The sequence below is a fragment of the Cebus imitator genome, unplaced genomic scaffold (genome assembly GCF_001604975.1).
Source record: "Cebus imitator isolate Cc_AM_T3 unplaced genomic scaffold, Cebus_imitator-1.0 Scaffold517, whole genome shotgun sequence".
Taxonomy (NCBI): Eukaryota; Metazoa; Chordata; class Mammalia; order Primates; family Cebidae; genus Cebus; species Cebus imitator.
In genome coordinates this window covers 695,602-721,543 of record NW_016107832.1, presented here as the reverse complement: position 1 = coordinate 721,543, position 25,942 = coordinate 695,602, and the positions used below count along the sequence as shown (strand labels likewise).

Here is a 25,942-nt window from a genome sequence, read left to right as displayed (position 1 = left end):
AGCACCATCCTAAAAAGTATAGTTTTATTATTATTCATCATCTGAGCTGTTACACAGGAGCAAGCAGGGTGTGGATGGGAAACAGCAAGGGCTTCTGGGATTTTCAAAGGGCAAGTACTGAGCTCATACTAGATACGAAGCTGCTTAACAGATTGGGGAGGCAAGTGGGTTTGAGAAGCTTTTATTTTTATCTGGAACAATCTGCAGGGATGTCCTGCTGCGATGTCTTAGACCAAGTGTGGTCTTTCTCCTCCAGCTTGACTAAAGATGCTGCAGGTATCGATGTGGGTGGCCCCAGTGGTTTGGTGGTGTAAGCGGGTACTTCCCAGGAGTCGCTAACTCTGAAAGACCTAAAGGAGAAGTTATGTTGTTAATGAAAGCCAGTTAGTCCCCTATGGAAGGCTGTAAGTCTCCTCCAGGGTCCAGATGAACACCTGTGGGATATCAGATACCGGAGTCCTCACCCTCAGAGGAAGGGAAGACAGAAACTCACGGAACTGCATCCAAGAATAAGTTCTGCTACAGCCACAGGCCCAACATGTGACAGGCAGTTTACTTAATTTCTAGTAAGTAAGTTCTCAGATTTCTCAACAATTTCATTTGGGGGTCACTTTGTTAGGATTGAGAAACCAAAGTTTTCAAGTGAACGTGTGTCATTCATCAGGGCCAGACTGAGACTTTTCAGCTTCTTTTCCGACTTTGAAAATGTAGAAAACCCACAGCCTCAATCTATTCTCAATGGGCCTTGCCCACCTTATTTTCATTTTGCCTTTGGTAGAGGCAAGAATGAAGTTGGTCACAGTCTGGCTCAGGCTGAAAAGCTTCAGGCTGTTCCTGGGATCTTGATTCAGTTGGAAAAGTGGGACGACCCCATAGGATACTATGTGGTCAGTCTTGATTAGAAGGACCCTGCTGGGGGAACATGAGAGGAGTCTGATTTCTAAGTAACAAGGCCATGGGTGGCGTGAGGAGTGAGAAGAACAAGCAGGTGGGCCTCCATGCTCCCATCCCAGAACAGTGCCCTTAATCATTTATATATGCTGAGAATTCACTTAACAAGTTTGAAAAGCCTTGCCATAGGGCATAGGTGCCAAGGAAGAGATGTGCACAATTTTAGAAAGGGCATATACTTGTTCCTGATTCAACACCTAGAAACAGAAAAGAAAAGGACAGTGATATCTCTAGACCCTCTAGATTCATAGTAGAAAATCATAAGCAGATTGGAAAAAAGAATTCTCTTCTTCAAACTGAACTTCAATAAAAGAACAGATCTTTTCTTCTCTCTGGAGACTGGCTACCTGAAAAATAGAATAAGCATGAGCTGACTTTGGGGTCCAATGAACTCAGGTTTCAGTCCTGGCTTCACCACTGCCTAGCTGTGTGACCCTGGGCAAGTTACCTAGCCTGTCTCTGCCCCACTTTACTCATGTCAAATAGGGATATTAATGAAAACTACCTCCTAAGATTCTAGTGAGGATTAAGTGAGTTAAACACATATAAAGTGTCTAGAACAGTGACTGGCACACAAATGCTCAGTAAACATTTACTATTATTTTATTAAAAAGGCAATATGTCTGTATGTGGTAGAGTCAAATTATTGCATGGTTAAGCTGCACCTTATCTTGGTGGGTAAGACCGAAGAATATGAAGTCACTGAAAACTGACTCTGGCACTCACTTTGACTTCGGACAAGTCACTTAACCTTCTAAGCCTCAACTTTCCCATCTGTGAATGAGAATAAAAGCAAAACCTGTGTTGTCGGTAGCTACTGGGTCTTACTTTGCTTTCCTTCCATGATTTTTGTCACTCTTCTTATTTCTAACAAGCGTGTACTTTGTTCTACCTCAACCACCCATTCCCGTGATCACACCCTAGACTTTATCATCTATACAGGGGACCCTTGCGATCTCAGTTTCAAATATCCACTCTCCAGCCACCACCTCCCATGCAGCTGGCTTAAGTAGTCTTATCACCATGTTTTTACATAACCTCCAATCCATCAACCTCCATTAGCCTGTCAACGTCCATCTGCCTCCATTTCCTTCTCTGCGCTGCTTAGATACCGCATTCTGTTGTTATAATCACTAACTTGCAAACATGCTCAACTCCTTTTCCTTATTCTCTATCCTTCATGCTCACTGCCACAACCTCACCCCTAGATGAGGGTCCCCATTTTCCTTCTCTGTGCATTACACTAACCTAACACACTGATGAAAACTGCACAACCCAGCTAACAGCTCACACTTGAAATTCATGAGCTCAGACTTCAGATCACCACCCTGAAATCCTGCTTATGTTTGTCTACAATCAGGCTTGCCTTCCCAATGCCCAAGAAGACTTCTTTGTACTTTCTCACTCTCTTTAAATATCCCATACTCTTGCTGTCAGCTAATGATCTTGCTCCATAGTTGATTGAGAAAATGGAAATCATTAGATTAGTACTTTTTAATCTCCTCACAAGCAAGCCTGAAAATCAATTTGCATCTGTGTCCTTTTTAACTTTCTTTTGTATACTTTCAATGGCAGAATAGCCCCTGTTCTTATAAAAGGTCAATGCTTCTACATGTCCCTTCTGTCAATGACTTCACTCCTCAAGTTATCTTTATCCTCCTACATTAGATCATTTTCACTGTCATGAAAAGAGGCTCTAATATTTGCCTTCTTAAAAAAAAAGACCTTCTCAAGCCCCCTTCGCCTCTTAACTAATACCTTTTTTTCTCTTTATCAGACGCTCCCTGAATTTACTGTCTCCATTTTCTCATCTCTAGTTCACTCTTCAACCCACTTTAATCTGGCTTCTGTTCACATCACATAATGAAAACTGCTCTTAACAAGGCTACAAAAGTCTTTGATGCCACATCTAAAAGGAATTTTTCCTTATCTTACCTTCTGTTATTTGATCTCTCCACAGTCTTTGACACAGTTGATCACTCCTTCGGTTTTGAAACATTCTCCTCTTTTAGCTTCTGTTATTTACCACACTGCCCCGATTCTCCTCTTATCATGCTGGATACTCCTTTTCAGTCTCCTCCGTTGGTTCCTCATGTCCTCAACCCCTAAATATTGGCACCCTCCAAGCCTCTGTCCGCAGCTCTCTTCTCTTCTATGTCTACATCCTCTGCCTAGGTGATCACATCCAGTGGCCTTAAATACCACTTATGTACAGGAATAATATACATCCCAAATGTTTACCCAGACTTTCTTCTGAACTCCACACTTACATATACAACTGTTTAAAAGGTATATCCACTTGGATAACTTATAGGCACCTCAGACTTGGTGTGGCCAAAACAGAGTTGTGTTCTCCCATCCATTTGCTCAAACGGGAAACCTAGGAGATCACCTGGATTCTTCCCCTTTCTTTGCCACTCCCATTTAATCCATTAGCAAGTCCTAAGAGCTAACCCTCCCAAATAGATCTCAAATACCTCTATCTCTGCTGTTGCCACCTTATCCAGGATATCATCCTCTCATGATTCTTGCCTCTTTGTTTTCATTCTTGCCTTTCTCCAATGTGTCCTCCCCACAACGGCTTTTGTGATCATATCAGATGCAAATTGGATCACAATTAAAATCCTTCCATGGCTCACAAAGTCACTTAGAATATGAAATCTCAACTTCCAATGTGACCCATAAGGCCCCTGCATCACCTGGCCCCTGCCTACCTCTACAGCCTTGTCTTATGCCACATTCTCTCCTTTCTCACGGTGTTTCTGTCACCCTGGTCTTTTTTTCCCATTCTTCACACACACGTCCAGTTTTCGCAGGGACAGCTTCCTCCACCTCCCTCCATCTCTGCCCTAATTCTTGCCAGAGCTGGCTCTCTCACTTCATTCAGATCCCTGATCACACGTCACTTCTTCAGAAAGGCCTTTCTTGAACACTTTATCTAAAGTTGGCCCCCATTTTTCCCTATTTCAAAACCTCATGTGTGTTCCTCACTGAACTCATCATAACTAGCAAATATTTTGCATTTTCCCTTTGGGGGTGGATATGTCTTCCCCATGAAACTATTAACTCTATGAGGGCAGGGACCAAGACAATTTCATTCACTGTCATATCTCCAATGTATATTATAGTACAATGTCTGGCAATTAACAATATCAACTGTTATTATTATTTGCAGACATTGAAGCAATACATAACCAGTATCTATTTCTACCGACCAAAAAAAAAAAAATCAAAATCACTAAAACTTTTGACCAATGTTTGTGGGAGTCACCTCCGGAGTGTCTCTCTGAGGTCTCTCTGACTGCTCTTCTGGCCCTGATGACTCTTCTGCGCCACACGGCCCCTTCTTCATAGCTGCATGACAGCCCATATGAGGGGATTAATGCCATATCGGAGGGGCAGGGGAGACTCTGCCTCCCTTTTTTGACAAGTATTTTTCTACAGCCTCACATAAGAAGTCTTTCATAACAATCTAAATTACTGAAAGGTTCATGCAGTTCACTTTGAAATGAGGTTAATATAAATTATATAAAGAATAAAACATGAACACACAGCTGAGTCTCATGCCAAACAGGAAGTGGAGGAGCAGTATCTGGGCAGTGAAAAAGCTCCCCAGGTGGTTCGTACCATCAGGCAAGGCTGGGAGACTGGTGTCATGCTTAAGAGCAAAGGCTTTGCTGGGTTCCATTGACCTTTCACTTGGAGTCCTAGGAAGTCCCTTCTCTTCCTCTCAGCTGCAGGCTACCTCCTTCTGGCCAGGGCCACAGTAGTAGAAAGGCAAACTCGGGCCTGTTGGCACAGCCACTGTTCCTCAACTACTCTCTGCAAGGGAAGATCATTCCTTCCCCGAAGGCATATTTTTCTTGGCTCTTTTGCTTGCTTTCTGAGTCTTCTGCATCCCCCCTTCCTTTATTTTAGGATAGCGTCCTGGTCCCAGGTAGACAGTGAACTAATGTGTGATAAAATAATCTCACCAGTCACTAATTTTCACTGTTGTACACTTGATTTAACCTGGAATTGTTTTTGATGATTTTATGACACTATGAGAGCAAAGAGATAATACTGCATCTGCCACTCGCTGCTGCATGGCTTAAGGCAAGTCCTTTCACTTTTTTTGAGGTCCAGCTTCCTTATCTATAAAATGGGGGTATTCATTTAGCCAATCACTATTTACTGAATATCGATTGAGTAAAGCACCTAGGACATATTCGTATACACATCAAGGTCATGGTGGGGACTGAGCAAGATGGAGTATGTGGTATGTGGCTCATAGTCAACACCCAATACATGTCGTTCCTGTTAGCTCTAGTCTATGAACAATTTTAAGCATCAAGTTATCAGTAATTCTGAGACTCACAATAAGCAAATGTAGAAATTATTAACAAGTACTCAGGAAACACCACAACGCTGCCTTCCATAAGTTAGAAGGTCTGCAGACCTCATTCCCTTGGTCAAGGGCTTACATGATGCCTGCCTTGGCCATGCTAAGGCTTTTGAACAGCTCTCAATGAATCTCCTCATGGAGGCATGGCCAATTTATAACTGGGGTTGGTTTCTGTTTTGTGTGTTTGTTTGTCTCTCACACAAGGACCTCAAATAATAATTTTTTACTACATTGGAATAATTTTTACAGCATTACTACATTTTTTCCCATTTCCTTATTAAATGCCTTTTATTGTTTCCAGCCTTCACTCATTCACTTATTCAACAAATATCTACACCTCTGTGCCAGGTGCTAGGGATACAGTGGTTTCCATGAAACTATAAAACTATCTGTGTTTCAGCCATTTGCCAGTCACCAATTAATAATAATAAAGTCTCAGCCCTCATGGAGTTGACATTCTAGTGGGGTCTATAAATTGCCCTCACCCCTACTTCACACACAACTGTCAAATGCCTGAAATCAGGGGCTGCGGTAGTGGCTCTTTCTTTGCGTCCTTTCTATTTTTATTTTTTATGGAGATGGGGATCTTGCCATGTTGCCCAGGCTGGTCTCTAACTCCTGGGCTCAAGTAATCCTCCCGCCTTGGCCTCACAAAGTGCTGGGATTACATGTGCAAGGCACCACAGGCAGCTTAGGTCCTCTCTTAAACACAGCACACAGAGTACAGCTTGGGGTACACAGGATGCCCTCCAAAAGACTTCTCGATGGTTTAACGTATGCCAATGCTTAGAATAATGCACCAGCCGTTATTCTGGAACTGAAACATGAAGTGGTTAAGAAATATGACCAGGTTCCTGAGGCAAGTAAATGTTAAAGCTGGCATTTGAACCCTGAACCCCGGTCATGAAGATCCTCCTGTCATTCCACTCAGATGGTCCTCTTTTGTAAGTACCTACTGACTCCACTTTCAAATCAAGTGTGGAGCCCAGAGTTCTGGCCTCATGCCTTAGTTGACATTTTCCCTGACTGCAGAGTCCTGAGGTGGCCCTGTGTACTAGGCTGAAAACTGAACATCTGGGACACAGCAAGCTAATCCTCATCCTCATGAATTTCTTCATTTTTCTGAGTCACCTTGGCTACTTCAGTTAAGTCCAGCTCAGGTTAAAAAAAAAAAAAAAGAAATAAAAGACAAGAAAAAAGAAACTAAGGAGAGTTGCTTCTATAGCAAAATAAAATTTTACAAGATAAGGAGTGCATACACTCTTTTTTGAGGATAAAATGAAACAAATTCTATCTGTGAAAACACTAAGCAATAGAAACAAGCCTCCCGTCCATTACTGGAGATGCTGGGTTTTACACCATCAGTGTCTCTGGTAGTAGACAGGAGCCTTATTTCTCAAGTTCGTTCTCAGGATACAGAGACACACCGTCAAAGGCTGGACAAGATACCTACTTTCATTTGGATGGCTGGTACTGGCAGCTCCACGAGATACATATAGCTTCTTATCTAGAAAAGAAGAAAACATTATTGGAACTGAATTTTCTGGGACTAGGCTAGAAAGTGCCCGGTAGCTCCCCAGGGGCCCCACATTGCCTGGCCCTAAGTTTATGAATATCAGGCATATTCTCTCTTATCAGATGCTACAAAAACAGAGAAGCTTCTGTTTTTAAGATCCCCCATTTTCCAAGGCAGTGTTCCTGATTAAGGGTCACTGACTTCTTCAACAGATCCTGGACTGCCAATCACCAGTTAATACAACTGATGTCAACATGAGTAGAGCATGAAGACTTTGGTAATAACCATTTGTTTGTGAATGTGTCTTGAGATTTCCGGAGTAGGACAATGCCTGCATTATAGTTTCACCATGATGTGCCTGGCTTATAGTAGATGCTCACTAAATATTTGCTGAATTGGATTGAACTGTAAAGAGTTGTTATGTTTGGAAGGTGATGACTTCAACCATCTGTGTTCTAACCAACTATTGAAACAGGGCTCTGCTGTGTGTATGCACAGGCATGTATACAAGCACAGTTGGCCTAATTTTCCCTGTAAATCCAGTAAGAAAGGACTTTTCAAAAAGAGTAGAGGGGTAGGAATTTTCACAGGTTTCCCAAGCATGCCACTTTTATGATTTACTCCTTAAGTACATTGCTAATCAAATTCTGGAAATGACAGAGTGGTATTTTAATGGGGAAATTTGTTTTCTACACTAGAATGTAACACAGTGCCTGACTTAGGTAGGCTATGCTGGACAGGCCCTTTGTTTACTATACACTTAGTTCAGGGTAAAGACAGTTTCCAGTAATTTCTTTCAGGCTTGGAACACTAGAACCACACATATGTATGGATAAGGAAGCGGCAAAAGAAAATTCATTCAGAGTACAGAATGCCAGAAGATGCAGACTTGGTCCCATGAAACTATAAAATATATATATTTATACATGTTTCATATGAAAGACAAATCTTGTAACAGAGTAGATTGATTTTTTGGTGGAAGTATAATTAATGCCAATTCTTCCCCGTCCTTTTACAAGGAAGGGAGCCTTGTTTTCTGACGGATATTTTGCATCTGGTAGGCACTAACTAAATATTTGCTGGGTGAATGAGTGAATGAAGAAGTGAGTGAGCCTTAAGGGAGTTTTTAGTTCAGGGGAGGGGTGGTGGTCAGGGAGCAGGAACCCAAGGGAAACCAAGCAGTTTTCCCAGAGTGCAAGAGCGAGCCAGAGACAGCCAGGCACTGTTACATCTCCAAGCAGCAATTAGGCTGCCTCTACCATTGCTTTGAATTTTAATGTGTGGAGCAGATGGTTGGTATAGATTGCCCTTGTTGTTTGCCTGGAGCCTGACATCACTGCAAGTTGGCAGCCTATTTGGAGGCCACAGTTTGAGGCTGTAGGTACGTCACGGAGCTCTATTTGGCAAATGGCTTATTTAATTGCTCCCAACGATGTAAACACAGGACCCTACGATATTAGGCAGCAGCCCATCATTTTTCTAAGGTAAGGCCAAGTTGACAGGCTAGGGTGAGTACTTTGGGCCTAGTCCATCTGGCTGGCTATCTATGTAACCCTTTAGCTATTAAACTGTGAATGTCAATGAAGCGTAGTGAAAATATATGGAACATTTAAGCAGGACATTCTGTCCCTCAGCAGCCCTATGTCCAGAGTGGCAGCAATTAATCTGGGCACCTCATCTCATGCCAACTCACTCTCAACCACAACCAATCAGAGGTACCCCTCCAAGTATCTAGGCATTTCCTTACAGTGGACTGAGCCGGGAGGCATGTTGAAGAGCAACCCTGTGCTTCCATTCTCCCTGGCAGCAGATTCCTGAGGACGGACTAAGCATCTGTCTTGCTGGAGGAGACTCAGGAGAGGCTCACGTTTCCCATCAGGCTGGGGATCTGGAATCAGGTGCCGAGCCGGGAAGGCATGAGAGTAGCCAGGATCTAAGGAACTGGTGCCGGCCACAGAGGAGAAATGCCACAGCTCTCCAGGCCGAACGGGGGGCCTCCTAGCCAGGGACGGTGAGAACTGATTCACAGCCATGGGACCAGGCACATGTAAGCTGCAGCTGGCACGGTTTGTGACAGGAACTTCCAGCTGTGGCTTTGTCCATGGAGAAGAGTAACGCCACTGATTTGGAGACATGCTATCATCTGACAAGGAAGATTTAGAAGACACGTTAGGTGTTTATCATTTTCAAAATGGATGTAGCTTTTTTCAGTAATTCATACTTCATTTTTTTTTAACTTGAAGGAAACACAGAAAACCTAAAAAAAAATTATCCTAGTAATAATATCCAGAAATAGCCATTGTCCTCTGCAGGTATACTACTTCTAGGATTTGTTTCTATTCATACATTCATTGTTTTCACAACATATATTGTTATTAAAGCCATTTTTGCTTCATTAAAATATCATGAAAAGCCTCCTATAGAAATGAATAGGCCAGGTGCGGTGGCTCACACCTGCAATCCCAGCTCTTTGGGAGGCCAAGACGGGCAGATCACTTGAAGCCAGGAGTTCGAGACCAGCCTGGCCAATATGGTGAAACGCTGTCTTTACTAAAAATACAACATTTAGCTGGATATGGTGGTGCACACCTGTAATCCCAGCTACTCGGAAGGCTGAGGCTGGATAATCACTTGTGCCTGGGAGGCAGATATTGCAGCGAGCTGAAATTGTGCCATTGCACTACCACGTGGACAACAGAGTGAGACTCAGTCAGAAGAAAGAAAAGAAAGAAAGAAAGAAAGAAAGAAAGAAAGAAAGAAAGAAAGAAAGAAAGAGAAAGAGAGAGAGAGAGAAAGAGAGGAAGGAAGGAAGGAAGGAAGGAAGGGAAGGAGGGAGGTAAACACCAGCTTTTTAAAGTACTGTACAATAGTCCATGGTAAGGCAGTAATGTGGCTAACAAATGTCATATATGTGCACTGCTTGGTTATTTCCATTTTTTTTCCAATTATGTTAACAGCATTGCAATGAGCATCTTTGTATAGATAACTTTGGACCTGGATCCAATTAGCTCCTTAAGGATACTTTTCTAGAAGTAAAAGTATTTGGTTGTTGCTATCATCCAGCTTTATTTTACAGCTGGTATTTTAAATACACCAAACAGGGGGACTCCACAGAACTTTATAAAGGGCTTAACATTTACCTGTGCTGGTCATTCACGCAACTCTAGGAGTTAAAATCACAATATGAGGCATAGGGATGTTAAGAGACTGAACCAAGGTAGCAAAATAGATTAGCCAAGTAGGGAATTGAGCTGGAATGATAAGTAATGGCAAGGGAAGTAGTTGCTTGGACCCCATTTTGCAAAACCAGAATGCTGAGGGTCAAGAGGTACTTAGTTTCTTCCTGCAAGGTTCATGTGGATTGGTTAAGAGGGTTGGAGTGTCCTTTGGTCTCACAGACACTAATCTAATTGTGCCTGTGATAGCCACTGAATCTGAGATCTCAAATGTCCAGAATAGCTCAGGACCAGGATGAATGTTTTCCCCATTCTCAACACCTGCTCAGGCAAGGAGGGAGGAGGGAAAGAGCTCTTCTAGACAGTGCTTAAAGCCTGGAGCCTATCATCTATCCAAGGTAATGGAGAGAGGGTGGATGTGGAGACAAAGGAAGACTGACCGGCTGGAGAGGCTGTCTGGGACATTGGTCCTCTTTCCCATACAAACCTCTCCTAGCTCTCCTGAATGTTCAGTTTGACTGGATTGTGTACAAGATAAAAAATTCTGAGAGGCCTGCACAGTGTTACTGGAGTGCCCACTCAGTGAAACACAAAGGGTAGAAACAGAGGTCCAAGTCCTCATGGTACAGACATTCTGCCCAGCATCTCACACCATTCACAGTGAATGATGGGTGATGGCTGGCCCTTCTTATGAAACTGAAGGCAAGACAATATGTAAAGATGTGTTTTGGTGAGGGTGAATGCTACTTCTGAAAATTAATATCTCCAGGCCAAAAGCAATTTAGTGCACAAAGAGAGTGATTACGCTGATTTGGGATAATCACAGTCTGTTTCATATTGAATGAGGGTACTGAATGTCCTAAGCACAAATTAGAAACAAAGTGTAGCCCCTGACAACTAGGCAGTTTCCATCTGAACAGGCCTTACAGATCTCATACATATGACTTAGGGGCTGAATGCTTGAAATGTGGAAAGCAGAGCCCCAGAGTGTTTTGAAAATTTCTCTTAACTGCTTCCCTTCTAGAATTCTCTGAAATGTTAAGGGAAAGTGTGTTGGTGTGCCACAGTCCAAAGTCCTGTATGGTCACCGGGTGCCCCAGAGCACAGTTTGGATGGGAGCTTGTGGGAACGCAGAGGGTTTCCTAACCCCAAGTTCACAGTGACGCAACAGCAGGCCGTGGGTGGCCTGGGGAAATCCACCAGATTACGCTTGGATGTCAGTGGCCCATGGAGTCGAGACCCTGGATTTGGGTGGGCCTCTCAGCAGCCTCTCCCATCTAAGTTGTGGATGTTGGTAAAGGCCATTTTTTTTTGAGTTGGAGTTTCGTTCTTGTTGCCCAGGCTGGAGTGCAGTGGCACAATCTCGGCTCACTGCAACCTCTGCCTCCCAGATTCAAGCGATTCTCCTGCCTCAGCCTCCTGAGTAGCTGGGATTACAGACATGTACCACCATGCCTAGCTAATTTTATATTTTAGTAGAGACAGGGTTTCTCCATGCTGGTCAGGCTGGTCTCAAACTCCCAACCTCAGGTGATCCACCCGCCTTGGCCTCCCAAAGTGCTGGGATTGCAGGTGTGAGCCATTGTGCCCAGCCAAGGCCTCTTAAACTACAAGCCTGCACTAGCTCAAGGCTGCTTCTGCTGCTAGAAGTGACCCTGGCAACATTTTTTTTTTTTAATCCAAGTGCACCCTATTAGTTACTACTGAAAACTGTAGTAGAAATGAGAGAGGGAGACCCAGGACAGACTTTGCTGCCTTCTCAAACCCCTGACTACATGAATGAGTGGAGAGCAGGTGAGCAACACCCTGATGCAGCGATACAGGGAGCAGGCTAGGATGTTTCTTTCAGCACAAGTACAAATGACTTCCACTCCACTTCATTCAACCCTGGGCATCTAGATCCTCCCTACCTCTTAGTCCCATTCATCCCTCTGGAGTTCCTGATGCTGTTGGTCATGAGACAAGACCTGTCCAGAGAGAGCTGTTCTCCATTTCCTACACTGCCCCTTTTGGGTGAAACTGGCAGGCCATTCCCCCTGCCTTCCAAGCATATCCAGAGGCACCACACACTTCCACCCATATATAATTTTCGGAGTCCCAGAACACTCTAGAAAACATCTTCAGGCACTTACGAGATTGCCTTCATTCCAGAGTACCCTCCCTTCACTTTATCCTTGCATGGAGACCCTAACTTCTTATTCCAGATTAGTTTTTCAACATACAAACTTAAATGTCACCCTTTCAGAAAGGCCTTCTCTCAACCTCCAATCTAAAGTTTGTGACCCTGTTACTTTCTGTGACTGCACCCTGTTTAATTCCTTCATGGCAGTGACCTATAATTTATGTATTTCTTCATTCTTACATTCATTCATTCACTGTTGGTCTTCATTATTCAGTAAGCTTTGCGAGAGCTGAGATCATTTCTCTTTTGTTCAACATCATATCCCCAGGAACTTGCATGTGCCTAGCCCATAGTGGCCCTGAGAAAGTATTATTCTAAAATGAGTGCACACACATTTACACACAAACACACATATATGTGCACAGTTGCAAACACGTACACATTCATACTCATTAACGCAAACATGTACACACACACACACACACCCTTCCCCACTGAACCTTTCTAAATTGAAGAGCGCAGCACGAAAGTGGTTAAAGCACAGACTTTGAAGTCAGACAGGCTTGGAATCCAATCCCAGATCTGTCACTTTCTATCTGTGTGACACTGAGCAAATCCCCACCCACCTCTGAGACTGTTATGAGACTGAATGAGACGAGCCATGTAAAAGGTTTAGTACAGTGCCTGGTAGACAACTGATATTCAATAAGTGGCAGCTGTTGCTGTTGTTATTAATCATCTCAGTTTGGAAACCTACTCTGGGTTTCTTTACTGGTTTGCAACACTCAGCATTATCAACATGAGAAAAAGCAAGATGGTAATTAATGTATGAGACCTGAGAATCCTCCCTGCCAACAGTCACCTAGTGCTGGAGAACGGAGGGGCAGAAATGACTGAGCCAAGTAGCCCATAACAGCAGCAGAACTTCAGGGCTGGTATGGAGGATGGTATTGATACTGGTTCTAAAAGGGATTTCAGAAGTTTTTGCTCAGTCTGTGGCCATTCTCAGGGAATAACACATCAGAGGTGGGCAGGAACAATTTGTACATATAGAATATCTTTTATTTATTGAGCACTCACTGTGAGCCAGGCACTTTACTTAGCACTCCACATACATGATCTCATGTGATCCTTACAGCAACCCAGGTAAGAAAATTGAGACCCAGAATGGTTAAGTGACTTGTCTCAGGCCACACAGTTAGCAGGTGGTAGAGGTGTCTGATTACAAACCTCATGCTCCTGCCAGCTATGCCTCCCCGATATTGCAAAGAATGCAGTGAGCTGGGCACTTTCACATGCTCCTTGGGTTGGAGGGCTGGCAGACTGGCATAACATTTCTAGCGAGAAATTTGTCGATATCTATCAAAACCCTAAAATTTGCATGTACTCTTTGACCCAAGCATTCCACATATAGCAATTTATTTTAAGGATATAACCAATGAGGTAAAAATGTACCTACAAAGATGTTCAAAGTGATTGGTTTAATATAGCGAAAGATTAGCAACAACCTAAATATCCAAAAAATTTAATAAATTTGGTACATCTATAAAAGGATACTCTTGAGTTATTAAAATGATGTTGTAGTAGCACATTCAATGGCATGAAGAACTGAATATGACATTGTTGAATTTAAAAAAAAAGCAAGTTACAACCCTTATGTGCAAAATGATGCCATGTTGTAAAAATTAGTACATGCACATAGATGCACACGTGTTTTTTGTTTCCTGAATGCTCATCTGTGTTTTCTAAATTTCCAAAGATGAGTATATCTTATGTTTGTAAATAGCAAAAGTTATGTTTTAAGAAAAAACTTAAGAAACCACTTGATCCGTGAAGCTCCCAAAAGATGAGCCACAGCTGTGAATGACTAATCCATGATTGCCTGATTTTCTTCCATCCATCCTTTCTTCTTTCTTTCCTTCTCTTCTCCCTCTTTCTGCATCTTTTAAAGCAAATTTTGTCTTTTTTTGCTGAGACCGAATCTCACATCTCCCAGCGTGGAGTGTACTGGCAAGATTGTAGCTCACTGCAGCCTCAGTTTCCCCAGGCTCAAATGATCCTCCCGCCTCAACCTCAGCCTCCTGAGTAGCTGGAAATACAGGTGTGAGCCACCACACCTGGACAAATTTTTAATTTTTTTGTAGAGACTGGGTCTCTCTATGTTGCCTAGGCTGGTCTTGAATGCCTGGCCCTCCCGAAGTGCTGGGATTACAGGAGTGAGCCACCATGCCTGGCCTACAAATCTCATTTTATGATGAAGTTGAAACCAAGAGCCCTCTGAACACACGCACATTTTGCACTATGAAAGTCCAACCTTTGGACTGCATGATCAGCATGCATTGACTTTCCCCTCTCTGCTCTCTTTGCTGGTGGCACTTGCGCTTCATTCATTCCCCTCAAGTACAAAAAGCCTATTATTTGCATTAGCTGAGGTCAAAATAACACCCGAGGCAGAGGGACAGCTTACAGGAGACAGTCCTGTTCCAGGGCACCAGAGGGGCCTTTCAGTTCCCTCCCCTCTTTCACAGCTGCCTCCCTGGGGTACCTAGTCTTTGGATGAATATCTGTTCGTTTTCCCAACTGAAAATGGAGATCAAATACAGAATATGAGCTAGTATTTGAAAAGTTGAGTGGCTAAGATCTGAAATAGATTCTTTCTGTGGCAAATACTATAGATTCCCCATATTAGCTGTGAGGTCTTGGGCAAATCACTTGACTGTCTGAGCCTGTTTCCTCATCAGGAAAATGGACACAGAGTTAACCTGTACAGTTGATGTGAAGATTCAATGAGATAACCCATGTGACAGCCCCTAGCAAAGGGTCTGGTACACAGAAAGTGTTCAAAAGTGTTAGCCATTATACACATTATGAGCGATAGTCTTTATAGGTATTAAATCCTCTTGCTGGGGCATTGTCAGAGTATACAAAGGCAGGACAATGGGATAGTCAAGACACTGACTCTGGAGATCAGTGGACTTGGGTTTCAATCTTTATCACTCACCGGCTGTGTGACCCATCTCTAGGCACTTACCTTCTCTGGGCTGCAGTTTCCTGCTCTGTAAAATAAGGATGGTAATACCCATTGCAAAATGGTTTCGTGAAGCACAACCAACATGCAGAAAAATGCACAAATGGAAGTGTGCACCTGGGGGAATTTTCATAAACTGGGTAATGAGCACCCAGCACGAGTAGTAACCTGACCACCAGTCAGAAGCACCCCGTACTCCCTCTCAGTCAAGACTCCTCCCAAAGATAACCACTATCCTGTCTTCTAACACCATAGGTTCAATTTGCCTGTCTTTGAACCTTACAAATCACAATGGATTTTGTAGACTGAAGTAAAATGCACTAATTTTAGTGTGGTGTCTGGCATCTAGTGGGAGCTCTATATAAGTTTGTGCAGATAGATTCCTTTCCCTTACGAGAAAGGAAGACAGGAAACTGTCAGAATTCACAAGGGCCATAAGCAACTAGCCTGACTATATCTCACATAGATATTCACACTTAAAAAAAATTTTTTTTTGGACAGAGTCTCACTGTGTGGCCCAGGCTGGAGTGTGGAGTGCAGTGGCGTGATCTCGGCTAACTGCAACCTCTGCCTTCCAGGTTCAAGCAATTCTCCTGCCTCAGCCTCTCCAGTAGCTGGGATTACAGGCATGCTCGGCCATGCTCAGCTAATTTTTCTATTTTTAGTAGAGACGGGGTTTCACCTGTTGGTCTTGAACTCCTGACCTTGTGATCCACCTGACTGAGCCTCCCAAAGGGCTGGGATTACAGGCATGAGCCACTGTGCCCGGCCGATAGTCACACTTTTTTTTTTTTTAAGTCAGCATTTCTTCCCTACCCTCACTGATTATGGCAGATGGGAGGGGAGAGAGAAGGAGGCTAGACCCTTTGAGATTGGGTGCCCAGGTATATACCCTGTCACCTTCTCTAAGCAGCCCTGCAGCAATGTCGCCAGGCCTGAGGCAGCCCTCAGGACTTGGTCTGGGAACAGGATAGTCAGAACACAGGCTGGCATAAGTGCCCGGATCATGCCCCCTACAAACGATAGTTACTGAAGCTTCTCTAGCCACTAATTCTAAAATTCTCAATGTCCTTTTAAAATGGAGATAATTCAAAGATACCTTCAACTTGTTATTTTCTTCTCTGAAGTACAGCCACTATAAATTATCCATAAGTAAATTAAAAAAAAAAAAAAAAAAAAAAAAAAAAAAAAAAAAAAAAAAAAAAAAAAAAAAAAAAAACATTGATTGGGGAAGAGAAGCCAGGAAATTTGACAGCATTTCCTAGCCACACGGGTCTCTGTGTTTGGGCTTTGCATATTTGGCTCAACAGAGAGCCCTTAGAATGTGGGTGAGTCGGCCATGGGAGCCCATGAATGGGGAGCCTGTTCTACTTGGCATGGCCTAGCTGGGCTGGCCGGCTTGGTGTTGGCCTGTAGGGGTTGAGAGGATGCTAACAGTCAGTAAGGAAAGTCCACTTGAAAGATTTCCCACCATTTTCAAAGGCATAAATATGTCATATAACACCTCCAGTGAGAATCTCTGTGGGACTGGAAGTCTTTCATGGGGCATTCCCCTGCGGCAGCAGAGCTTATGAGAAACTTGACTCCCAATGGTGATGAGAGAGGCTTTGAGGGAGGCAGTCTTTCCTTCATTTGCTCAATCAACAGACAAATACTTGTCTAGCCCGCACCTCGCACTGTGAGGGAGACGACATCTTCACAGGCAAGGGATTTGTGGGCTTCTCATAGGGAAAAGGCAACAACCAAGAAGAAAGATGGAGAAGCAAGCCACCTCTCTGTCTGGCCTGCAAAGGCTGGCTTGGGCAAGAAACAAGGCCACAACCAACTTCCCTTAGGGGGCAGGGGCTTCACAGAAGGATACAGGGTAAAGTCAGAAGGCATAGGAAATTCTACAGCAGCCACGCAGCAGAACCCCCTGAAAACCTGGAGGCTTATGGGAGAGATCCGCTGCTCTGTGATCCTGGTGTTTTGAACACAGGTCCTCATGTCTGTCTTAGCTGTTCAAAACTCAACTCAAGCTTTGGACTACATAGCACTTAATATATGCCACTTGATATGCATTATCTCATTGGCTCCCCACAAGCACTGTCCTATAATTCAATAATATTCCATTTTAGAGAGGAGGAAACTGAGGCACAGAGAGGTGAAGTGATATGTCTGGAGATCACACTGTTAGTAAGTGATGGAGCTGGCCTGGACCCATGCTGAGTGGTTCTAAAGCTGTACACCACACCGTAGCCCTTCTCTACGGTGACCCCCATCTGTAGGGTCAACATCTTGTGATCCAAACCACAATTTCATTCGTTCAAGCCATATGTATTGTGTGCCTCCATATGTCAGGCATTGTACTAGGTACTTGGAAAGCAGCAGTTAATAGATTGAGTCCCTGCTGCCACAGAGCTCAGAGGGTAAGGGGAAAGAGGAGTCAAGAAAGAATTATAACATATAATGTGCCTTGGAGTGACAAATGCTAAGAAGAAAAATGAAGCAGGGTAAGTGGACAGAAGTGAGAGTGTTGGGGTTTTCATTTTTTTAAATAGATTACTCAGACAAGGACTGTTTGAAGTGGTGACATCCAGGTGGAAACTTGAATGGAGAAAGGAAGCCATGCAGGTATCTGGGGAAAGAACATTCCAGGGATAGGAGAGACCATGCACAAAGGGCAGGCCTGAGGCAGGATTGTCCTTGGCATATTTTATGAATAGCAAGGAGCCTAGACTGGAGCGGATAAGGCAGAAAGTGGTAAGATATGAGACCAGAAAGACAATGGAGGCCCAGATGAGATACGACCCCATTATAGACTTTAGATTTGATTCCAAGTGACATAGGAAGTTGTCAGAGAGTTTTGAACAGAAGAGTTCTAGGGTGTGACTTTCATTTTAATGCTACCATTCTGATTGCCCTCCTAAGAATACACTGAAGGTGAGGAAGGGAAGAAGCAATGAGACCAAGTAGGAGGCAGCTGTAACAATTCTGGGGGAGAGATGATAGCTTCTGGACTCAGGTGATAGCAGTGGAGGTGAGGGGACATGGTCAGATATTGAACATTTTGAAGATACAACCTACACAATTTCCAAAAGGATTGGAGGTAGGGTGTGAGACAAAGAGAGCTGTTAAGCATGACTTCAAGGAATTGGAAGGATGCAGCTGCCATTTATTGAGATGGGAAAGGCTGTGGGCAGAGCATGTTGAGGGGGAAATTAAGAGTTCAGTTTGGGAGCTATTTTGTTGGAGTTTCCTATTAGACATGTTAAGTGAAGATCAAGTAGGCAGTTAGATGGGCAGGTCTGAAATACATTCTGAGTTGCAGATATGCATTTGGAATTGATCAACATATAGATGGCATTTGAGACCAAGAGAGTAAGTGTAGATAGAAAAAAGGAGTTGTCGGGGACCTGAGTACTGGTGCCCTGAAATGTTTAGAAGTTGAAGAGAGGAGGACATCTAGCAAAGGAGACTGGGAAGGAATAGCAACCAGGGAGACAGGAGGAAAACCAAGAAAGCGTAATTTTATGGACTGACTGCAAGTGAAGGAGGTATTTCCAGGAGGAGGGGGCAATCTTCTGCAGCAAATGTGATAGGTCAAATCAGATGAGGACAGATAGGGACTATTGGATTTGGAAAGTGGAGGTCACTGGGTAACTTTGATAAGAGTGATTTCAAGGAGTGATGAGGTTGAAAGCATGAGTGGAATGGAGTGTAGAGAGCATGAGAGGAAAGGACAGGGTATGCAAAAATACCACTTCAGAGTTTTGCTGCAAAATGAAGCAGAGAAATGGGGCAACAGGCCAAGAGTTTTATCCCAGTTTTGGTTTTATCCCAGCTTGGGTTTTACCAGGCAAGTAGCAAGAGGAAGTGACACCGTGGCTCTATGGTGCTTGCAAGGGATTATAATGAATCCAAGTCAACACGTTCAGAAATAAATCACAAAGAGCCAAAGTCAGTATACTTGTCTGTGTATTAAGTGCCAGGGATTTTGACCCTTCCAAGGAGCCAGTTAGATCTTTTGAATCCTACACACCATATTTCTCACCTCTTACCACATGTCAATCCCCCAAATGATTCAAGACCACGGTCATTCCTGCTCCCGCTATGATTATTCAGCACACTCTCAGACATCACGTCCCCACGTCCCCTCCTGCCCATTTTAACAGCAAGTTCCACATCATTTCCTTTAGTATCTGCTGCTACCCCATGCTCTTCCACATCTTTATTTAACCCACAAAAGTCTCTGAGAAAACCACATTGCTTGACTGTAAAAGTAATTTCTAAGAGAGAAGTAAATTCTGCAAAGATGAATACATCAGATACACATCAACTCCCTCTGCAGACCCAAAGAGCAAAGCCAGAATGATGGCATCTGGAGACAGGGGAGCTCTTTGCCCATGGGCAGAGACCCCACTTGTCTACTTTACACAAAGGCCCCCAGTTGGAGGTATGCATGTCTTCCAGTGAGAGCAAGTCACTGAACGTGTGCACTTGGCAACACCAACAAAGGGCTCTTGAAATCCACCACACCCTGATCTATTTGCTAATTTTTCAGTAAAGGGAGCCATATTGAGTCACATCCAGTTGGCAAGGGTGACTTCTCCATTAGGCACAGGAGGCACAGTGCCTAGGGCCCATGAATACTTTTAGAGGTCCACAAAAATGTTTTAAAATCAGAAGAAAAAATGAATATGATAATGATGCTGAATATATTTAAAACATGAACCCAGGCTGGATTTATTCATCTTGATACCAATCCAGTCATAAAATGTAACTTTTTATGTTTTTACAGAGGAAGGAGGTCCATGAAGACAAAAGTGTCCAGGACCCATGAAAGTCATACTGCAGCCCCTGCTAGTGTGATATTTAAGGCTTCCTTCAAACATGGATATTTTGACGTGCACATTTTGACTTAGCTCTCTTGAAGTAACTGCTTTGAGATGTACGACTGTTTATTTCTTAACAATTACCAAATAGACACATCTGGCCCTATGAAGGGTGGGAAAGAGATGGCAAGACTATTCATCTACTTCCCTCTGGCTCCTGCCCTGGCTCACCAAACTATCCGCTATTAATAGAGAAGAGGCTGGGAGCACCTACATGGGACATGCATTTTCTTTTCATGGTTGTTTTGGTGTTCCTGTTCCCTCAGGCCAATATTAATAATAATAGTAATAATAATACTGGCCTGGTGTGGGGGTTCATACCTGTAATACCAGCACTTTGGATGGCCAAAGTGGGAGGACTGCTTGAGGTCAGGAATCTAAAACCTGCCCAGGCAACATAGTGAGATCCTGTCTGTACAAAAAAATTTTTTTTTAATTAGCCAGGTGTGGTGGCGCATGCCTGTAATTCTAGCTACTTGCGAGGCTGAGGCAGGAAAATTTCATGAGCCCAGGAATTCGTGGCTGCAGTGAGCTATCATCGTGCCACCGCATTCCAGCCTGGGCAACAGAGTGAGACCCTGTCTCTTAAAAACAGAAGAAGAAAAATACTGATAATGATAACAGTGAATAGTTGTGGAGCTCTCATTCAGTGTTGATCAGTGAACCCAGCATTTAACATGATTAAGGAAATAATAAAATAGGTGAACTAATTTGATTAAACAGCACCCATTTTTACATTGAACTTCTTTTATTCCCATAGCCTTACTTTTTTTTTCTTTTGAGACACAGTCTTGCTTTGTCACTCAGGCTGTGTACAGTGTTACTCTGCAGCCTCAACCCCCAGGCTCAAGTGATCCTCCTGCCTCAGCCTCCTGAGTAGCTGGAGATACAGGTATGAGCCACTACACAGGAATAATTTTTTTTTATTTTTTGTAGAGACAGGGTCTCACTATGTTGGTCCGGCTGGTCTTAAACTCCTGGCCTCAAGTGATCCTCCTGCCTTGGCCTCCCAAAGTGCTGGGATTACAAGTATGAACCATCACACCTGGCCAGCTTTAATTTTAAAACTTTTCAAAACCACCTCTCTACAACTGGGAACACTATTTATGGAAATAAATTATATAAAATGCAAATATTATCAACATTTTAAAACTATCATAACACATTTCTGTTCTGCTGGTTTATTCAACAAGATTCTGATCTACATTTTAGTCTTTCATGGAAAGTTCAAGGTTCTTTGAACCTAGATATAGTGCTCAGAAATTTGTATATTCGTGTGTTCATTTACTCATTCAGCAAATCCTTGTTGGTTGCCCCTGTGTCACAGTTACTGTTTCTAAATGCTGGAAACACAATATTGAGCAAACCCAGCAATGGTCCTTGCCCTCACAGAACTTTCATTTAATGGGGGAGTATGCAATAGTCAAATAATCATACAAGTGTAAAAACTGCAATTGTGAAGGGCTGTGAAGGAGAGTTAAAGAATGGTAGGAGAATCTATAATAGGATATTTCAATGGTTGGAGGTATTGTGATCAGGGAAAGCTGCCCTAAGGAAGTCATCTTAGGATGAATGTGGGTTAATTAGGAGAATGGAGGGAAGAGCTTCGCAGACAAGGAAGAGTTTGTGCAAAGGCCAGGAAGAGATCAAAGCAAACATGAAGGACAGAAGAAAGCCAGTTCCTGATGGACAGTGCTGGGGAGGTGTGGTTGGAGTAGTAAATGGCAGCCCCATTTTAAAGTTAAACTTCTAGGAAGGGGTGTGGCTTCTAACTAGTCAGAGCAACTTGCCTTTAGCAAACATATATGTGTCTAAGTGTGTCAACTACATCAAAGGACTGGTTTGACTGTGGCAGCCTTGATAGGGAATCCCAGCCTCCTGCCCTCCCCACATGCTTACCGTTCTTCAGCATCACACCTTCACTCTGACTCGAGGGGGTCAATTCCTGGGGGCTCTTGATATTGCTCAGAGCTCTGGAGAAGTGCTCATCCACTACACTGCTGATGTCCCCCTGGAAGTAGGTGAAAAGGACACACCGGGAATTCCATTCCGTCTTTATAGGCTTCTGCTTGCCTTTGGGCAGCCGGGTGGCATTCTTCTTCATGTCTTCTTCCATTGTGAGTGACAAAGGTGATAGCTGCGGACCAAAGGCAAAATATCACTGGCACGATTTTACCGAGTGGCTTGGATGTTGTTTGGGTGAGCAGTAACCTTGGGCAAGCAGTTTGCTTCCACCAGGTACACATGCTTGCTGGGGCACCAGGGAGCCACATAGCTCCCAAAGGTCAATGACAATGCTGTTGAGGAGCCTTGTCTAATCAGTGTTCAAGGTACAACACGACAAAGCTCCATGAAGTGCTGAGAAGGGGCCTTCTCTTACAAATGAAAATGAACAGCCAACATGACTAGAGAGAGCATCAGGAAATGGGGAGGTGGGAGGACATTGAGGCCAAATAGCAGTATAACTTGCCTCCTGGAGAAGTGCCTTTCTCCTAAATGAATGAGCCAAGGTTGGCCCAGAACTACCTGTAGGCATGGGCTCCCGTGGAGAGCTTGACCAGGCAATCCAGTGGGTGCTTGACAATTTCAGCTTGCATAGTAGGCATTGCTTTCCATCTTGACCATTCACACACAAGAGGAGTAAGCACATCAAATTTTCCTACTCCCCCAATGCCTTAATCTATGTAAGATTGTGTCCCACACCTACCCGCATCCCATCTTAGAAACTAGCAATTACAAACAACACCATCTCTAAGGCCTCCGACAGATATATTCTGAAAAAAATACAGATGTATAAAAAACATTTTTACACCAATGTTGCCAACATTGGTGGAAAGCTCCTGAAAGGTTTTAAGATTGTCAGCTCTGTTCCCCACCATATCTTCCGTATCTAGAACAGTGCCTGAGATAGAGTAGATGCTCAATAGTTGTGTACTGAACTTGGGTTCCATCATTGGTATCATCATATCCTACCTTGAAAGTTCCTTGTGGGCAAAGGCTGTCTATTTGGATCCAGGCCAGGACCTGGCTCACAGTGAGCCCTCAAGACATAGTGTGGCCTTCCTTTACTAGGAAAGTAGCCTGTCAGGATGCTTCTTTACCTGTGACCACCCAATCTGACTTGTCATGTGCTTTGGCTAAAGATGGATTTCATCTATTCATCCTTGTCAATGTAATGAAAATGACTAGAGTTTAATAGACTGTTTCTCTCCTCTAGTTTATGAGATCCTTGAGAACAGGAAGCATTTTATATTCATTTATTTATTCCTAGCACCTAGCACAAAGTAGGTGTTCAGTAACCAGCGTTTCTCCTGGTTGGCAGTTATGCTAAGCAGAACCAGGTACTAGCTCAAAAGTTCATCCATTGCACCCTTACTTTCAAAAACAAGTGAACAAGCGCTTTGAAAAACTATTAGTTTCTTATAAAATTAAACACATCCTTACCGTGTGACCCAGCATTCTCACTTCTAGGTACACATAGCCAAGAGAAATGAAAACTATGTCCACACAAAGACTTGTCCATGACTGCTCACAGCAGCTTTCTTCATACTAACCAAAAATGGAAAGTACCCACATGTTTGTCACCAGGAGAATAAAGAAACTAGCTGTGACATATTTATACAATGGAATGTTACTCAACAAAAAAAGAAACAAACAAACTACCAGTCTCCACAACAGCACGTATGAATCTCAAAAACATGTTGAGTGAAAGAAGCCAGACACAAAAGGCCACATATTGTACAATTTCACATACATGAAATAAGCACAAATAAACTGTGGTGATGAAATTCAGAACTGTGGTTGCCTGTGGGGTAGAGATTGAGAGATTGCCTAGGAAAGGGGATGAGGGAGCCCTCAGGGGTGTTGGAAATGTCCTACATCTTGATGAAGATGAGGGAGATGGTTACTACATGAATGGATAAATTTGTTAAAACTCATCAAATTTTACACTTCAGATCTATGCGTTTCACTGTAGGTAAATTATTACTCTATTTTAAAAAAGCACATGATCTATGCTGATACTTGAAGTGATAGAAATGAAAAACAAAGTGTTATGAATTATAAAGCAATGAGAAGCATGGAGGCTGTACTTTCTTAAAGCTGCACTTGAACACCTACTCTGTGCCAGAAACTATACAACTATCTTCTCCAATTTTTATAATCCTCAAATTAGGTATTGTTGTCCCCATTTTACAGGTGAGCAATTTAGGGCTTAAAGAAGGTGAAATAGACTGCCTAGGCTACACAACTAGGGAGTGGCAGAGCTGTGATTTCAACCCAGATCTTTCTGTCGTCAATGTTTGTCTTACCTTCACCGTCCCCGATTGAGTACCTGCTGGGTCTAATAGTCCCTTCTCCTCTATGGGCCTCAGTCTCTGTATCTACCTCTTAATCCCTAGGGGGCTTTAAGCCAGAACCCTAAGCCAGCCATCTGGTTTCCTTCAGATAATGCAGGCAGCAACTCCCAACTCCATCTGCTCCCTCAGAGCTTCTCCTTGAAGCCTCTGCCTGCTGCTGGATGGGCCAGTGATCACCTTTAGAGGACTTACCCTCTCATTCTCAGAATTTCCAGTGGCCACTGCTCAAAACTCAGGCTTGACACAGCTCGCAATCTCTCTTTGCTAACTCCACTTGAAGCCACAAGGGAAGGAGCTGATAGAACCCTAAGGACATTAGGGTCCCGAAGCATGTGCCTAGTCTCCTTGGGTAGCATCCCCAGACCCCAGGCCAACTGGCTACAGTCAGGAAATAGTAGAGATGGAGAGCGTCGGAGGTGGTATGTCAGCCCCTTCACCTTGGAGAGCTCAGACCATGGGCAATTGGGCATCCTGAATGATAAATTCAGTATTCACTGAATAAGTACTACCTATGCCCTTTTTTTCCTCCCCAAACACACCACACATAATCAAAAGGAAAGCCATAGGCTACTTCTCTGGATCAGCTCACAAGCAACTCCCTAGGCTGCACTTGGACCCCAGTGGAGAGAAAGTGTATTTAAGGAATATTAAAATTCTGAGAACTGCCATTGGCTTAGTCCTATGAAGAACTGCATCTCACTGTACCTCTGGAGAAACATGAGAAGCTTCATCCTCAAATGAGACCTCCATAAGGGGTCTCTTCATTCATGAGTTAATTGCTGGGGTGTATCTTGCCTAGAAGAAAGAGATGCTGCAAAGCTGGATCGAAGAGGATGCCAGTGAGCCTAAAGAAAGGCTGGGTGTCTCCCAGATAAGATGTTTCCATATCAGTGTCTGGCTTATAGCAAAAGCCTCTCATAGTATACAAAACCCCAAGGCCAAGTTTTACCAGTGGTACTGTCAGAATGGCATAATTACAAAACAACATGCAGTTTGCAACTTCTCCATCTCACAAGATATAAAGACACAAAGTGCTCCCTCAAATATTTCCCTCTTCTTCAAAAAAGAAAGAAAGAAAGAAAGAGAAAGAGAGAGAGAGAGAGAGAGAGAGAGAGACAAATCATTGAACACAGAATCCTAAACCAGCATTTTGGCCAGACCTCTACCACAGTCTGCCTGCACGGACGCACTTACCACACTTCTCCAAAATGGTACCTAGCGCTCTGGGGTGGAGCTGGAAGTCAGTGGGGTTGGTTTGTCAAACAATCACTTGGAACAAAACCCCAATGGGGACCAGATTGTATCTCACTGAGCAAAGCATTTGATGACTCCCCCATTTCTTCCCAGTTAAGTTTCATTCCTCCTCCCCAGAAAAAAATCCCCAGATTCTCTTACCTTAATTCTGGATGATCACCTGATTCTATGGCTGGGAAAAGATGGTCAGAGCTGCCTGGCTCACTTCAGAGCAACTCAGTGCTTGCGGAAGCAGGAGCTGAGGATTTGTACCCCCACCTCCTTGTTACTTTCCGCCCC

General features: G+C 43.5%; 1 protein-coding gene across 1 annotated transcript; it reads right to left on the bottom strand.

Moving 5' to 3' along the window:
* Nucleotides 1–25,942, bottom strand: VGLL1 (vestigial like family member 1). Its single transcript, XM_017514164.2, has 5 exons — nucleotides 25,805–25,942; nucleotides 21,951–22,195; nucleotides 8,599–8,994; nucleotides 6,789–6,842; nucleotides 1–350 (listed from the first exon to the last, which is right to left on the bottom strand). The coding sequence occupies exons 2-5, from the start codon at nucleotides 22,165–22,167 to the stop codon at nucleotides 262–264; spliced, it is 756 nt and encodes a 251-aa protein (XP_017369653.1). The 5' UTR covers nucleotides 22,168–22,195; nucleotides 25,805–25,942; the 3' UTR covers nucleotides 1–261.

Coding starts and splice junctions, on each gene's coding strand:
- VGLL1 (XM_017514164.2), bottom strand. CDS start 22,167: ATGGAAGAAGACATGAAGAAGAATGCCACCCGGCTGCCCAAAGGCAAG. Junction 6,843..8,598: donor GCCTCCCGGCTCAGTCCACT/GTAAGGAAATGC, acceptor CTTCTTTTCTAG/ATAAGAAGCTATATGTATCT. Junction 351..6,788: donor TACCAGCCATCCAAATGAAA/GTAGGTATCTTG, acceptor CTTCTCCTTTAG/GTCTTTCAGAGTTAGCGACT.